We start from the raw sequence: 15397 nt of genomic DNA on the forward strand, positions 1-15397 counted from the left end.
AATGTAGAGGAGGAGCCTTTCTTCTGATGGGCTTTGAGTAAGTAGTTTTCAGAAGTTTTCTTTTCTAAAGGATCTTGAGATAATTACTGACAAACTTTAGAAGTCCCAGTGACATAAAATCACTTGCTAAGAAATGGCTGTTTTAGGAGAGCAGCAGTAAATATGTTTGGATTCAGAAGATCTGGCAGATTAATGGAATATTCTGTAGCTTTAATTTTGATCTTCACAAATACAAGAATGACAAAAGCATTTGCCTTTCTGTTTTATTTTTATTGCAATAATTTCATATCCCTTTAAAAAAATTAACTAGCTATTTAAAAAGCCAATGGGATTGGTAAACAGAAATTGAAAGATGAAACCAGGGCTGAGCTAAAAGGAAAGAACAGGTCTAGTAACACAGGGTAACCACAGTGGCTGGACTCGAGCATGTACAATTTGGTGGTTACTTTTAGGACATCCACAACTGAAAGGGACACAAAACCATTTCCTGAGGCTTGGATAGTTCTTTTCCTTGCCACTAAAGCTGGGAGGCAAGTATCTTTCATGAGGCATTAAAGAGGCAACATTGTTAACATGACACATCTTCCATAAAGCCTAATGTAGCAAACGTGTAAGTTGAATTTACAGGTTGTTTCTTACCGTGACCTACCTTCTGTAAGGACAAAGGAGAGTGTAATTGTTCACTGGCAATAAGGTTGAAAGGAAGCATGCTTTAAGTAGGTGCCGCCCACCAACTCACTATTTGGGGGAGACACCTGGCACTTGGGGCTGTCTTTGCGCCTTTTCAGAGTGTGAGTTCCGGTTTGTTTCAATCCAGCAGGTGCCCGGGAAGAACCTAGCCTACAACAAGCACAGCGCCGGTCGGCTGTCTTTCTGTCCTTTAAATCACCAATTCCATGTCTGCCCTTGCGCTGGGAGCAGCAGAGCAAACTTCTCCCCACCGTAGCTGGAATTCCTGCCAGTAAAGTTTCCAAATGGAGCACAGATGAGGTATATTTCATTTTCTTTGTCTGCCAGGAACTGGATATAGCAATTCTGGCTTCAGGAGCAGATACAGTGAATGTGTGTGGGGCTTAGTCTCTCTTCCTGAAAGGGAAGAAATTGTGCTGAGAGAAGCAACTAACGCATGCAGGTTAAACATTTTGAACCTGTAGCACTTAGATTCGGGCTTCTGTTTTCAACTGGAATTGTTACCTTATTTTTGACAGGTGTCAGAATTCATACAGAGCTTACCTGGCTGTGAAGAACACGGAAAGGTATTTAAAGATGAAGTAAGTGTCCCACTGAAATGCAGTGAACGGTTAGATGTTTTGAATTGGGAGAGGAGGGAAGACAGCGCTGGTGTTGAAATTGACAGATTGGCGTGGCGTTGTCTAACAAGCAGCGTTCGCCATTTGTACACAGATGTCTTTCTGTGAGATCGGATGTAACAGAAGTGTTTGTACCATTTTATGATGCTCCACAGCAATAGCACCAGACCTGTTCCTAAAAAACAAACCACACACAAAAACCTTAATAGCATGCATTTTCTTATAGCACAGAAAGCAACCAAAGAGAGAGATAAGCAACATTTTATTTTTAATACAGTGAAATTAGTTCCCATTATTTTATTTTCAAACATTACTTTAACAACACCAAGATTAAATTCATTTAATGTTATACTAAATATTACTGTTACTGCTAAAACAACCCCTTAGATCTTATACCTATCTCAGTAATGTTTATAATAACTGATAGTCATTACCGTCTGCATTTGGGAGATTAGTTTATCCTCTGCCTGCCCAAAACATCAAGATAAGAGATGCTTAATAATGTTATGACCTATATTGAACATTAAAACAAAAAAGAAACTGGCTTTAACTACCGTGCATGTAATGCTATTTGAGTATAGCAGACTCTGTTCTCACTAGAGCCCTTTAAAAATAAGCCCCTAGCCTGTCAGCGCCTCCAAGCAGAGCAGTCTGTTTTCACTCTCATCTTGGCTACCAGAAGGTCGAAAGAAGACCCAAGTAATCTCAGAAGGTTTTTCTATAGTTACAAGTATATATGCCTTCTTTGCCTCTGTGTAGCCTCAGCTGCTAAGAATAGCATACTTTCGATTAAGAGCCTTGCAAGATGAGCCTGGGTGGCTCAGCCAGTTAAGCATCCAACTTCGGCTCAGGTCATGATCTCATGGTTCGTGAGTTCGAGCCCCGTGTCGGGCTGTGTGCTGACAGCTCGGAACCTGGAGCCTGTTTCAGATTCTGTGTCTCCCTCTCTCTCTGCCCCTCCCCTGCTCATGCTGTGTCTCTGTCTCTCTCTCAAAAGTAAATAAACATTAAAAATTAAAAAAAAAAAAAAAAAAGCCTGGCAAGAGTATCAAGACAGCTAAGGATCCAGGCATCGTCAGCATCATTATACTATTAGTATTGTTTTGCTTTAGACAGAAGCCTGCAAAAGTATACAAGGATCTGATTTTCAGCATCCTTTTTGTCTGATTTATGTTCTTGTTTCAAGAATGTTTCATCTTCTTTCTAGTTGGTCTTTAATTGATAGTTGTTCAGATTTTGAGTTTCTTTCCTTAACTCCTAAATTCTAAGTTCTTCATGGATCACACTCAGTTAATTTTCAGTCCCTGAACAGATTTAGACACCTGCAGGGAGCTGTTGTTCTTTCTGTGAGAAAAAAAAAAAAAAAAAAAAAAAAAGTCATGTAGTTGTTACCTGAGATAATGATAAAACATTTTTTTAAATAAGTTTATAGTACATCTATATTAGAACTGTTTTTGGTTCTGTTGATATCTAGACAATCCATATGGATTTGCTCTGTTACTTAGTTTCAGTAAGATTCAAGTTCAAATATGTTCTTTCTTTGAATATGCTTTCATGGCATAGAAAAATGTATTCAAAGAAAGGACATATTTGAACTTGAACTTGAATCTTACTGAAACTAAATAACAGAGCAGCAGTGTTCTCAAAGCCAGATCCTTTTTGTGAGGAGTGAGACAGTGATTGTTTGCATAGTCCTTCATTCCTTTATTTATTCATCCTATAAATTCCTGTGAAATTCATGTCTCACAAGGTCAGCAGGTGTTGGTTTTAAGGCCTAGAAGTAAACCATAAAACAAATCTAACTAAACCCTGGTAAGTCATCTCTAAGAGGCAAAGTACAGGTGTTAGGACGGGCTACGATTTGAACCATGCTTGACTTCACTTTCTCTTACACATTCTGCATCTAATCTGTTGAAAATCCTATTGGGCATATTTTGGAAACATCCAGGGATTCTGGCTGTGTCTCTGCCTTCCTCACTGCCACTATGCTCTGAGCCCCATCCTCACTCACCTGGATTAACACTGTAACGTCCTAACCAGTCTCCTTGCTTCTAATTTTGCTCTTCTACAGTCTGTTCCCAGCCTACCCAGAATGATCCTGCTCAAAATAAGTCAAATCATGTCACTCCTCCATTCGTAGCCTTCCAGTAAGTAAAGCAGAATAAAAGCAAAAATCCTCACAAGGGCCTGCCGTGACCTCTAGAGAGGCGAGAACCTCCTGACCTCTGCTTGCTCCATCCTTGGCTTACCCCATTTGTTGCACACACTGACCTCCTTGCCATTCTTCGTATTGTCCGGGCACCTCCTGTGTCTGCCCTGCCTGGGATGCTGTTCCTCCAGACGTTCACATGCCGTGCTCCCTCTGCTCCGATGCCACCTTCTCAGTCATGCATCCTTGCGCCTGCTGCGCAGCCACCTCCCCACCCAGAGGTTTTCTTCATAGCACTGATCACCTTTCAGAATTTATTAGTCAGTTCATTACTAATTAATTTGCTTACCTATCATACTTTTTGATTACAGTCTCTCTTCCACTACTAGACCATAAACTTCACAGGGAGTTTTGGTTTACTCATTTGCTTGGTTTTGCTTATATATCTGTTTTATTCTTTGCTGTATGCGCAGGCCCAAGAAGAACGTCTGGAAGGTAATAGGTGTTTAATAAGTGTGTGTCGAGTGAGCACGTTCATATCTTTACCCTCTGAGAAAGACACGCAAACGGCATGTCACTGTGATTCGCAGAGTTAAAACATGGGGAGCAGAACCATGAGTGCTGGAAAGAGTAATGAAATGGAAGGCCAGAATCCTGAGTTCCAAACCCTCCTTCAGAGTTTTGGGCTGTTAGCGAGATACTTAATCTCTAATCTCTGGAGTTAGAGCAGTTTATATACATCACAAAGGCAAACAGAAGCAAACCCAGTATTACACTGCGGTGATCACTGTGCTTAGAAAGTGCTTTCTCAAATTTAGTTTACTTCCTTCCAAACGAGGCTTGTCCATATGGTCACACATTGGAGCAGCCTGTGTGAAATATACTGGCTGGCACCCGCCTCAAGCTGACTTTTTCTTTCCAGTGTAACCTTAAAAATAATCTACCAAAACTTCACCTTCTCACCCCACTCCTAGCTTTCAGGTTCCAGCCTTGCCATTCTCTAAATGTTTCTTTTCATCAGTCATCTGTCATGTTAAACTCTTATATAATCTCAAGAGACTCAGTAGGGCCTGAGGTTATAATAAACAATTCCATCTTTGCAATGAGCTCCTTGGGAACCGGTGTGTTAGTTGACCTTTTCATTAATGACTTAGAAGACTTCGATCAAACCGTTTATGCCACTAAGGTCTGCCTTGGTTGAGTGAAGTGTTAATAGATCTGCCTCTCTGCTTGGCCTTGCTTGACCCGAGAACTGTCAGAGCACAAGCAAATGAGACCAGAGCAAATGCTCCCCAAGAAGCAACAGAACATTTCTCTTATCTGCCACTGAACTTGTCTTCATTCGGAAATTTACGTGGGAGTGCCTTTCCTTCTAGGGTATGACAGACACTAAGATGTTTCCTTGCTGAAAATTGGGAAACTTCTTCCAAACAATCATTGCTTGAAGTTGCGTACTGATTAAAAGGATTTACAGGTTTGCTTTGTTATTAGAGGAAAGAGGAAAATCTTAAACAGCGGCTTAATTGTTTCAGCCTTTATTTAGTAAACTGTCTACAGAATTTAGAGTGGTATTAGTTTGCTGAGGCTGCCATAACAAAGAACCATAAACCAGCAGTTTAAACAAGAGAAATGTATTGTCTCCCAGTTCTGGAGGCTGGAGGTCTGAAGAAGGCAAGAAGGCAAGGTTGTCAGCAGGATAGCTTCCTTCTGAGGTCAGAGGAAAACCTCTGTTCCAGGCTGCCCTCCTTGACTTGGAGATGCTGTTATACCTTTTCCTCACAGTGTCTTCCCTCTATACGTGTCTGCCTCTGGCTCCAGATGTCCTCTTTTTTTTAAGGACTTCCATCATCTTGGATCACCCTACTCCAGTATGATCTCATCTTAACCGATTACACCTGCAGTGACCCTGTTTCCAAATAAGGTCACATTCTGAGCTTAGTAGGGCCCTGTTAGGACTTCAGCAGGTGAATTTGGGACAGACGCAATCAACCCAAAACAGTACATTGCTGTCAAGGTTTGTGATGTACTCTGAGGCAGAGAGCAAAAGTGTGTTTTACTTTTCTTTCACTTGTGGTGTAAAACGGAAAAACCGAAAGAGAAATGAATGATTGTTTTTGAAGGTGGTAGAATGTCCCCAAACCTGAAAATTTTTACAAAAAAGACTATTCTTTTGTTCTGTCCGCTAAACCAGAAGTTTAGTTCTGGTAGAAGCACAGAAGTTTAGTCTTGGAAGAGACCCAGGGGGAGGAAGGATGTTTCTTGTGGTCACCCAGTCTGCAGCTCTCCACACCACGTTCATCACCTTCATTTCCTGTGTCTCCATCTACACTGTTGATTGCCCTTGTTAGTAACTCCTTTTTTTTCTGCATACAAAGAATGGTTGTAGCCACTCTAAAAATGAATGTTATCACTGTTTTTTTTTTTCCTTCCCTCGGGAAAGCTAATAAAAAAAAATGTTAGCACACAGCTGACATGTTTGCCTGAATTCCTTTGTTTATATCCACAAACATTTGTGTGCTTAACTCGCATTTAAAATCTACCATAATGGGAACTGGATCTAAGTCACCCCAGATTTATCCAAATTCTTATGGACTCATTGCCTAAGTCAGAGCAATCCCAGGAAAATACGGGCGCCTTCCATTTTCCTGTGGGCTGATTTTTCAGAGGACTGAGTTTTATGTTTACTCCCAGTCCACATTGCTTCCAGTTTGGTCATTGTAGATAAGAAAGGTTCATCAGCCAGGAAATGTTTGCACACATGAACTCTCGTCTGCTCCGCAGAGGACAGCTGGTAACTTAACTTTGGATATTTGCCACAACACTACATCTGATCGACTCATAATCTTTTTGTCTGCTCCTCCCCTTTTAGCAAATTGATGGAGAAGCCTTTCTGCTCATGACCCAAACAGACATTGTTAAAATTATGAGCATTAAGTTGGGACCTGCTCTCAAAATTTTCAATTCTATCCTGATGTTCAAAGCTGCAGAGAAGAACTCTCACAATGAACTTTGAAGATGGTGAATTTTGAATACCATCAGCTTTCTGCTTTAAAGCTCATGTTTTATTCAAAGCACAAGGACAGTTATAACTCCTAAGCGAGAAGTCTCCAAAACTCAAAAGAGCAACGCTATCAGATTATTTATATTCCTCAAGAGACAATATATATGAATCCTTATGAAAGTGCTTCAGCTTTTAACCAGGTACTGTCTAAGAGCACTCATCCTTTGGTTCTGTTCACTGAGCTAAATTTATCTTTGTAAATCTTTTTGAGGCTGGGGGAGGGGTGGGAGGGAAAGGGAACTTCATTAATTATTTATGGTAAAGGGGGGGTCAGGATAAGAACTTTTGGCATTTTGTAAACATTGTTGAGTCCTCTTTCATGTACACGGTTTCTTTTTCAGTACTTTCAGAAACCTTTTTATATAATCCAACTTCAACTTAAACCAAATTAGTCAAGACCTGGCCAAGTTTAGCCAGTGGGACTGTTACCTGTATTGTTAATTCTGTGCCATATTTTGAACTGCAACATTATGCTAAGTATAACTTTGCAAGTCATGATATTGCCTAACTGCTTGTCATAATCTGTTGGGGCTGAATAGATGTAAAAAATTACTTTTCTCTAAATCAGTGTTTTTACTTTTGCACGCATTATGAAATGTTAAATTACTTTTCACCAGCATCATTACTATAATTACCAAAAACGTGTATATAAATAATGGAATTGAAAAATAAAATATATAAATAAATTAGGTGATGTATTTGAATGGCATCCAGGCTTCTACATTGTGGTGCCCTGTGTATCTACAAGAGTCCAGTGGTATCCAAGGAATATGCAATTACATTGGGGGCGGGGTGGGGAGGGGGCTTGTTTGTAAGGATCTTGAACTATTTATGAGATGATCTTAAGCTTCTCTCCGATTGTCCATGACGTAACTGTAGTGCTTTTCGGGGCCGAAGGGCTCATTCTGTTGATGGAAACACTAATCCATAAAGAGCTCTGTCCCAGATCTTCTTCCTCCAGACCCAAAGGTTTTCTTAGAGTTGGCCGAAGAGAGAGTATGTGGATTTTACTGAAAGGGCGGAGTGTGAGGGAGCAACACCAGTCAGCACAAAGATTGTAAATGCTCACAGATCCAGGAGGGGGTTTCCCAAAGCAGTTATTCAAGAACCTCCGTTTTGGAAAGATTCTCTGTAGAACGGTTCCCCTAAGTTCTGTAAATATACAGATGCACTTTAAATGAAAGCCCTGGATTATCCATAAACTGCTAGCTGTAGTGTTTCTTTCGTGAGACTGCCTTTCCAACACAAAAGGTAAATTATTAGCCTTTGGAGACAATGTCTACTTCTAGGATTGGCCATTTATTCGAGGGCGAAGATAAAAGTCGGTAGTCAGTTCATAGCATGCTGTCTGAATTCTGGGGCAAGTTCCACCTCTCTCCTTCCTTGCTCTCATTTTTTCTGATGTGGGACTTCCTGGGACATCCCCCATTGGGAGTCTATTAGTGGTCCTTTGCATTTGTCAGCATTCAAAAGGCCATGGTATCTGCAGCCTCCCTTTTATTTCTTTGCATGAATTTGCTGAAATAAGTTTTTCGTTGTTGTTTTTTTTCTTTTTTGTTTTGTTCAGAATTTGTACATTCAAGTTGCACTTGTTATATCTGACACGAATGAAATAAAATCTTAATTGCAGATACTTTTTTTACACATGTATGATTTTTTTTTTTTTTTCGAAAGCTTGTCTGACACATGAGAGCAGGAACAGTGTCAAAGATTTGGGCATTACAAAGCTATGGGGGATGTATTTGCAGGATTCAAAGTTGTCAAGTTATGTCCCAGATGATGCAAAGAATGACAATAAATAAGTACCTAAGTAAATAAGTAAGTTGTTTGGTTAAGTAGGTTTCACACCTATTGGGGATTTTTTTCCTTCTCATTTAAAGCATGTTTTAACAAAGAGAATTTTAAGTGTTATTTAAAATATTCATTCTAAGCAGCAGGTTTTATATGTTAGAGGCAAGGCTTCTAAGCATCCTTAGGTGGAACAGTGTACCTCAAGTAGGGGAAACCTTTTTACCATTCCTTCCCTGGGATGTAGTCTAAGGTTTCACACAGGAAATAGGACCATGATGACAGGGAGGTCCCTGAAGTGAGAGACACAGGCTTGGGCTAAAGCAAACAGAGGGATAGGGAATGTAGAAATTGATAGGGCCTTCCCATCTAAAGACATTAAAAAATTTCACTGTGTAAACCAAATGAGACCCGTCTGCAGGTTGAAATATGACCACAGGCTGCCATTTTGCAACTTCTAGATTCAGTAGACCCAGGCTCCAAAGAAAATAGGGTTGTGTTAGTGAAGCAATATGAAAATTTACCAAGTGGCAAGGTCATGCTGGGCACTGGGGATAGATGTACCAATGAAACAGACAATAAAGCTTAATGTGGATTTGCCCTCATGGTCAGCTCATGTCTGTCACGTTTAGAGCCAGACCTCACTGCAGTGTTCCTGTGGCTCCACCCCCTACCTGTCTTCCCCAGCCTGTGGAGACAAAGAGAAGTTTTCATTGACCTTTAGCCACAGACACTGTGTTGCTCCTAAGGAAAGGAATCTTTAAGAATTTGGTAAATTCATTTGGGAGAGGAAGAATAAGACAGCTTGTGAAACTAAAAAAGGTGGGGGGAGGTTTAGGGAAATAAAGTTCGTAAGGAACTAAAGGCACATTCCAGTGAAATGGAATAAGTGGAAGCCATGGAATAGGGATTAGTTTATGTGAAAATGACATCTATCAAATTGGTCCTCTGCCTGTCCAGTCTCATGGAAGCAGTTAGTCAACAGTCATCGTAAAGGGGAGCAGCTGATTGAAATTTCATCTTCTGTCTCACTGACTTAAGCATTTTAATAAATAGAACTTATAGAGAAAAAGATATTAGAATAAATATTTGCAGAATAAGTATTTCCAGAGATGTAGGTCATAAAAATATTTTTTGAATAATTCATACAAACCCCTTCTTAAGCTTTAAAGAAAATAATTTGATGAAGTAACCCCAGAAATGCTCATCACATTGCCAAGTATTAGCACACTTAGATCTCTTCAGTCTCTAAATCAATCTGTTCTGTCAAAACTGATAGGTTATGATGCTACTGTGGTGATGATATCAAGGAGCAGGCACCTTGAAACTATAGTGTTATCATTTTTCCTTATAAAGTACTTGAAAAGAGTACAGCAAGACCTAAGAAGTCAGACCTTGACTTAGGTCTTGCCAGACCGAAGAAGTACTTACTTATGCACCATCTTTAGGAACAGAACAAATGGAATTATAACATCGGACTCTGGGCTGGATGGATGAGGAACCAGGACCTGGACTTCTGAGATGGGCAGGAGAGCGAGTCTAGAAACTGGTGCCCAAGAGGTTCTGGCAGAGAAAGGCCAGGTCCATATTATAGACCCAGACAAACCTGAGCGGCAGCCAGGACAGACACCAACACCGGAGGTCAAAGCCAGAGAAAAGGAAAAACTTTGAGGAGACCAGAACAGGGCCATCACTACATGTCAAGAGAGGGGAGCAGTGGAAGGCTACACAGGTCACAGGTGATCAGGACCCGTGCCAGTGAGCTCAGCAAGCAGTAAGAAGAGCTCAGGAATGAAGCAGCCTTGGTTCTCAACAAACGTGGTCGAAGGAAACCAAAATGCCTGGAGCCAGGCAAGCAGGGGGAAAGAAGTGGGGAGTATGCGCCCACGGGCCACAAATCTACAGCTCCTGAGCATTAAGTCTTCCAAAGTTGGGCACGTTGAGCGAAGGGTAAGATGTCATACCCTAATCTGAAGGACTTGAGTGTATCTGAAACGTAGGGCCTTTCAAAAACTAATGCCCCCTTGAAAGTGTAGCTTGGGTGGGGGGGGCGCCTGGGTGGCTCAGTCGGTTGAGCGTCCAACTTCAGCTCAGGTCATGATCTCACGGTCCGTGAGTTCGAGCCCCGCGTCAGGCTCTGTGCTGACGGTTCAGAGCCTGGGGCCTGTTTCAGATTCTGTGTCTCCCTCTCTCTCTGACCCTCCCCCGTTCATGCTCTGTCTCTGTCTCAAGAATGAATAAACGTTAAAAAAAATTAAAAAAAAAAAAGTGTAGCTTGGGCTATGGAATTTCTTAGAACTCGAATCAAAAGAAACTGCTCTTAAATAGTATTTTATTACAGAATTTCACAAAGAATTTCAAGTGTCTAAGTGTATAGAAAGAAGGTACTGAGATTCATTTGCATCCTTTGACACAAGATAATACCTACCTCTACCATAACCCTAAGTCAAAACAATTTTTTGCAAAGTTTTAGGTTTCCCTAGAAATCAATTCTGATGCAATATTTGGCATCTCATTAGGTAAGTGGGTGTCGAAACGCTATTTCCTTTTCCTTTTCTTTCATAGAAGGAAAATGGGGACTGTGCATGTCAAAAATCAACGTCTCTAGGAAGTTGAGGGTTTGGGACAGTCCTCTTGGACACTCAACTCCAAATACATGGAAGGCAGCTATGAGAGCAGCCAAGGCTGTAACACAGTCATCCACCTTCGTGAGCTTCTCTTTTTCTAAATACAAAGAAAATTCACAGACATCAGTGTTGAAAGGGTTCTTGACTTCTAACACGGGTGTGGACACTTGCACCTGAAAAAAAATAGATAATGGAGTCACCACTCTGTGATATGGAAAATAGCTAAGTCATAAAGGTGCCTCAATTTAACCGTGGTGTTACAATAAATGAGCTTGTTGCTGTGCAGCATATTGGTAAATATGACAAAACCATACTTCAAAAGGGGCCACCACCCTGCATTCAAATAAATGATCACATGAAAACATGAACTGTCAAACCCAATCATTGACATACTACATACCTTCTCATTCACGATGACAAAAAGACTGGGATCGTCCCCAAAAACATCTGGTAGGAGCAAACATGTGGCTGTCATCTTCATATCTGCCAAAGTAAACATGCTTAAAGTCCAAGTAAAAATAAGCTTTTACCAATTATAAGCAAAGCCAGTCTTAAAATGTGGACTTTTTTTTTAATCATTTGCTTCTACAGAGAACAAACCAGTCTTCTTGGACCAGTGTTTCACAACCATTTAACCAACATCCTTTTCGAATAAACATCTATGTCTCATGTCCCGCTCTCCAGATCATGGCCAGGAGAAGATCAGAGTCCTGTACTCTCTGTCCATCACCCAGGAAGATTTTAGCATGCTTTATTTACCTTGTGATTGTATTATGAAATTAACAGGTTACTAGTTCCCTAAATAGGATTTTACCAAATCAAGTGTACTTTTTTTTAAAATATTTTTTAATGTTTATTCATTTTTGAGAGAGAGAGAGAGAGAGAGAGAGAGAGACAGAGAGAGAGAGACAGAGCATGAGTGGGGGAGGGGCAGAGAGAGAGGGAGACACAGAATCCAAAGCAGACTCCAGGCTCTGAGCTGTCAGCACAGAGTCCGATGCAGGGCTTGAACCCATGGACCGCGAGATCATGACCTGAGCTGAAGTCAGATGCTAAACTGACTGAGCTACCCAGGCACCCCTCAAGTGTACTTTTAATTCTGTACCTAGGCTCCTCCTATTTGAGAAGTTCTTTTTTCTATCCTGTGTGTTGTTTCACTGAATTACTTATTTCCAAAACAGAGCTTCTCTATCCTGAATTAAACAGGTAACTGACTAGATTGCCCCACCCCCAGGTTTACTAACGTTTCAACATGTCTTCATCTGTGTGCTGTTTCAGTTTTTCTTGCAATGCAATATTGATTGGATTGTGCACCACTGAAAAAGAAGTCAGTATATTTTCCGAATAGGATTCCAAAATGTGCCTTGTTTTCTTATAAATATCTGTTCTTGTAAGAAGCTGGAATTCTCTGAACATCTAGAAAAAAGAAGAAAAAGACCACAAGAAAAGCTAATGTACTGACTATAAGGAAGTAAATAACTCCTTAGGATTATATTGAACTTTGAGTGCTAGTTTAAAATCTATACAAGATATATGAGTAGCTTTAGTGGAGAAATAAAGACATAATGACAGGAGGAAAAAAGAAGGCAAGGCTGAAGTAAATAGGAAAAGATAAATAATGGATGTGGCAAATTTCTATGCCCATAGAATTAAAACTTTGCATGCAGGCTCAACTAAATGAGGGCTCCAACTTCTGTATGCATATTTTGGCTATTTGATCAGCTAAGATTCTAGGGTCTTCTTTCTTTAGGCAGTATCCAACAAGAGACAAAATAAGAAAATTGTTAAGATTTTAGGAAGCAAACCTTCAAAAAATACCTAACCATAGCATTCTAAAGGGAAAGGGAAGAGCTTTAGAAACAAGAGTAAGTGGTGAAAAGTAAGTGTAGGAGATCTGACTACAAAGTGACAGCAAAACCAGTTTACCTATATGGAAACCCCTTCACTCAACATCACCTTTTCCTGCCACTGCCTAAGTACTCTCCCTCTGAGAATTCTACCACCACTGCCACCTCCCTGCTTTTTTTTTTTGACAGAGTGGCATTATAAGACCATTTATCATCACTCACACTAGTAGGAATTAATTTAATCATCACTCTCCCTAAAACTCTGTAAAGAATAGTTACATACTACCCACAGGGTCTCCTCATTTCTTGAACATTTTGGTAGATCATCAGTTGCCCAAAAATTTGGTCCAGAAGGAGTTATCAGAAAACTGGGATGCCCATTAGGCTCTGTTACCAGCCAACCCTCAGTGGACCACTAAGCTGGGATGGTGGGGAACGTGGTAAGACCAGCGAATTTCATATCATGGCGTGAAGCATCTCAGCAGAGAAACGGGATATAAATCAAAAAAGAACCAAATTGAAATTCAGAACTGAAAATAACATTTACTGAAATGCAAACATCACTGGATAGGGAAATGCATACTGGAAAATGCAAAGAAAAGGTTCATGAACTTGAAGACTGATCAATAGAAATAAGTGAATACATTGAGGGTAATAGGTGTCAGGTTTCTCACTGTTGAAGAGAGAATGTATGGAAAAAGGGTAGGTTAGAATAAGCCCTGTGGTTTGGGTTGGAATTGAAGGTATAAATGTGAACTCATGGTGTTTAATACTTATGTATAGATACATAAGCAGATGCAGATGTGTGTACGTGTGTGTGCACACGCACACATTTTTGCAAAAGTATATATCCTCGCTTTGTTCAGTGAGAAATTTTAGAGCCATAATACTTCTATAGCAATGATCAGACCAAGGGCTGAAATCTTAGTGTCTAACTAGCATCCCACTTTCTCTTGAAAGACAGTGTTTTCACAGGAGGAGATTGATGAGTGCAGGTGGTGATGAAGGGTCCATGTAAACTCCTTGGTCCAGTGTCCTACACTGGCCACTTCTCTTCGGCCATACCTGTGCCATAAGCTCCCTAAGCTCATAGCACTACACAATGGTAGTATCAGTAGCAACAAGTGGTGGTGGGAATAGTTTGGAGCAGGAGCAGCCGTCCGGCTATAGGGATTGTTCGTTAACTGGGTATTTGTAAGTAAGGTTAAGTTTGCTTTTATTTTAGGAAGCACGACAAGGGTTTTACAAATTTTGTAAATCCCAGCTGGCCACACAAGGCTTAGTTTGGGAGGTACTCCCTGAAGAAAGCTAAAATGTTCAACTCTTTTTTTTTTTTAATATTTATTTTTGAGCGAGAGAGACAGAGTGCGAGCAGGGGAGGGGCAGAGAGAGAGAGGGAGACGTAGAATCTGAAGCAGTCTCCAGGCTCTGAGCTGTCAGCGCACAGCCCTACACGGGGCTCGAACCCATGAACCATGAGATCATGACCTAAGCCGACGTCGGATGCTTAACCGACTGAGCCCCCCAGGTGCCCCCCGTTCAACTCTTTTGTGTGAAAAAATAGTCAACTTTATTCATTAAGTAGTACAGCCATTACAAAAACCATATCCCAATCCATATTTTGGATATAAAGGGTGAAATGCCTGAAGGGTTGGGAGAAAAAGAGACTTAAGACAAAGCATGAGAGCCCGTCTCAGGTCTAAAATCCACTGTCCACTCCCCGCTCAGACTCACTCTCATCTATCGTTCTTTGAAAGGATGCTGAACCATAGCTTAGGTATTTTAATCACAAACCTGTGCAGGCTGCACTCCAGTGAAGACCCGTAAGGCTGCAACTCCAGCGTCCACAGCAGCCTTACCAACTGCTACGGACTGAATGTTTATCCCCCACCCCACAAATTCTTATGTTAAACCTAATGCTCAGTGTGATGGTATTAAGAGGTGAGGCCTTTGAGAAGGGCCTGGTTAGGAGGATGCAGCCTTCATGAATGGGATTCCCACCCTTACAAAAGAGACCCCAGAGAGCCAGATTGCCCCTTCAGCCACGTGAAGTTAGAGAAGCTAGAGAATGCCATTCATGAACCAGAAAGCAGGGTCTCATCAGACACCAAATCTACCAGTGCCTTCATCTTGGATTACCCCACCTGCAGGACAATGGGGAGTAAATTTCTGCTGTTCATAAGCCAACTAGTCTATGGTGTTTTGTTATAGCAACCCAAACAGACCGAGACACCAATCATCCACTAATTCACACAGCATTCCAAAAAATTCATTTGTATTGCATGGAGACTGTTCTGCTAGGCACTTGGAGAACTTATATGAAGATGTTTAAAATATGCTGCTTACATTTAAGAAGTTTATAGGCTCTCAGTTGGAAATGGTTTTGATTTAAAACAATATGCAGGTTGTCAATGTGGCATACTCTTCTAATAGCCAAAGCCTCCTGGCTATTACTGTTAAATAATACTGGCTAAAATCTTGGGTGAATCTTTCATTATGTACTACAGATAAAATTACACTAAAATTGTAATGGGACCCTTTAATGGCCACCTTAGGTAAACTAAATGGAAGGTTATTGGAGTTACCTATTAAGCTTTATGTATTTTAAAACCACT

The 15397-nt window shown here is 40.8% G+C and overlaps 2 protein-coding genes across 8 annotated transcripts in view; one reads left to right on the plus strand and one right to left on the minus strand.

The window, feature by feature from the left end:
* L3MBTL3 (L3MBTL histone methyl-lysine binding protein 3) overlaps positions 1 to 8117 on the plus strand; it is a 130670-nt gene extending 122553 nt beyond the window's left edge. For 5 of the 7 annotated variants that reach the window (XM_007078636.3, XM_015535990.2, XM_007078638.3 and 2 more), the window contains 3 exons: positions 818 to 990; positions 1209 to 1271; positions 6329 to 8117. In XM_007078636.3, the coding sequence (XP_007078698.1) occupies positions 818 to 990; positions 1209 to 1271; positions 6329 to 6472 (380 nt within the window). In that variant the 3' untranslated portion in view covers positions 6473 to 8117. The remainder of the gene's footprint in view (positions 1 to 817; positions 991 to 1208; positions 1272 to 6328) is intronic. The other 2 variants (XM_007078637.3, XM_007078639.3) reach the window with 1 other exon arrangement.
* A 2514-nt stretch (positions 8118 to 10631) lies between these two features.
* Positions 10632 to 15397, minus strand: part of SAMD3 (sterile alpha motif domain containing 3) — a 56442-nt gene continuing 51676 nt past the window's right edge. The window contains exons 9-11 of the mRNA XM_042987151.1: positions 12180 to 12351; positions 11336 to 11418; positions 10632 to 11108 (exon numbers count right to left, since the gene is read on the minus strand). Coding sequence (XP_042843085.1) covers positions 10824 to 11108; positions 11336 to 11418; positions 12180 to 12351 — 540 coding nt within the window. The 3' untranslated portion in view covers positions 10632 to 10823. The remainder of the gene's footprint in view (positions 11109 to 11335; positions 11419 to 12179; positions 12352 to 15397) is intronic.

The sequence above is a fragment of the Panthera tigris genome, chromosome B2, assembly GCF_018350195.1.
Source record: "Panthera tigris isolate Pti1 chromosome B2, P.tigris_Pti1_mat1.1, whole genome shotgun sequence".
NCBI lineage: Eukaryota > Metazoa > Chordata > Mammalia > Carnivora > Felidae > Panthera > Panthera tigris.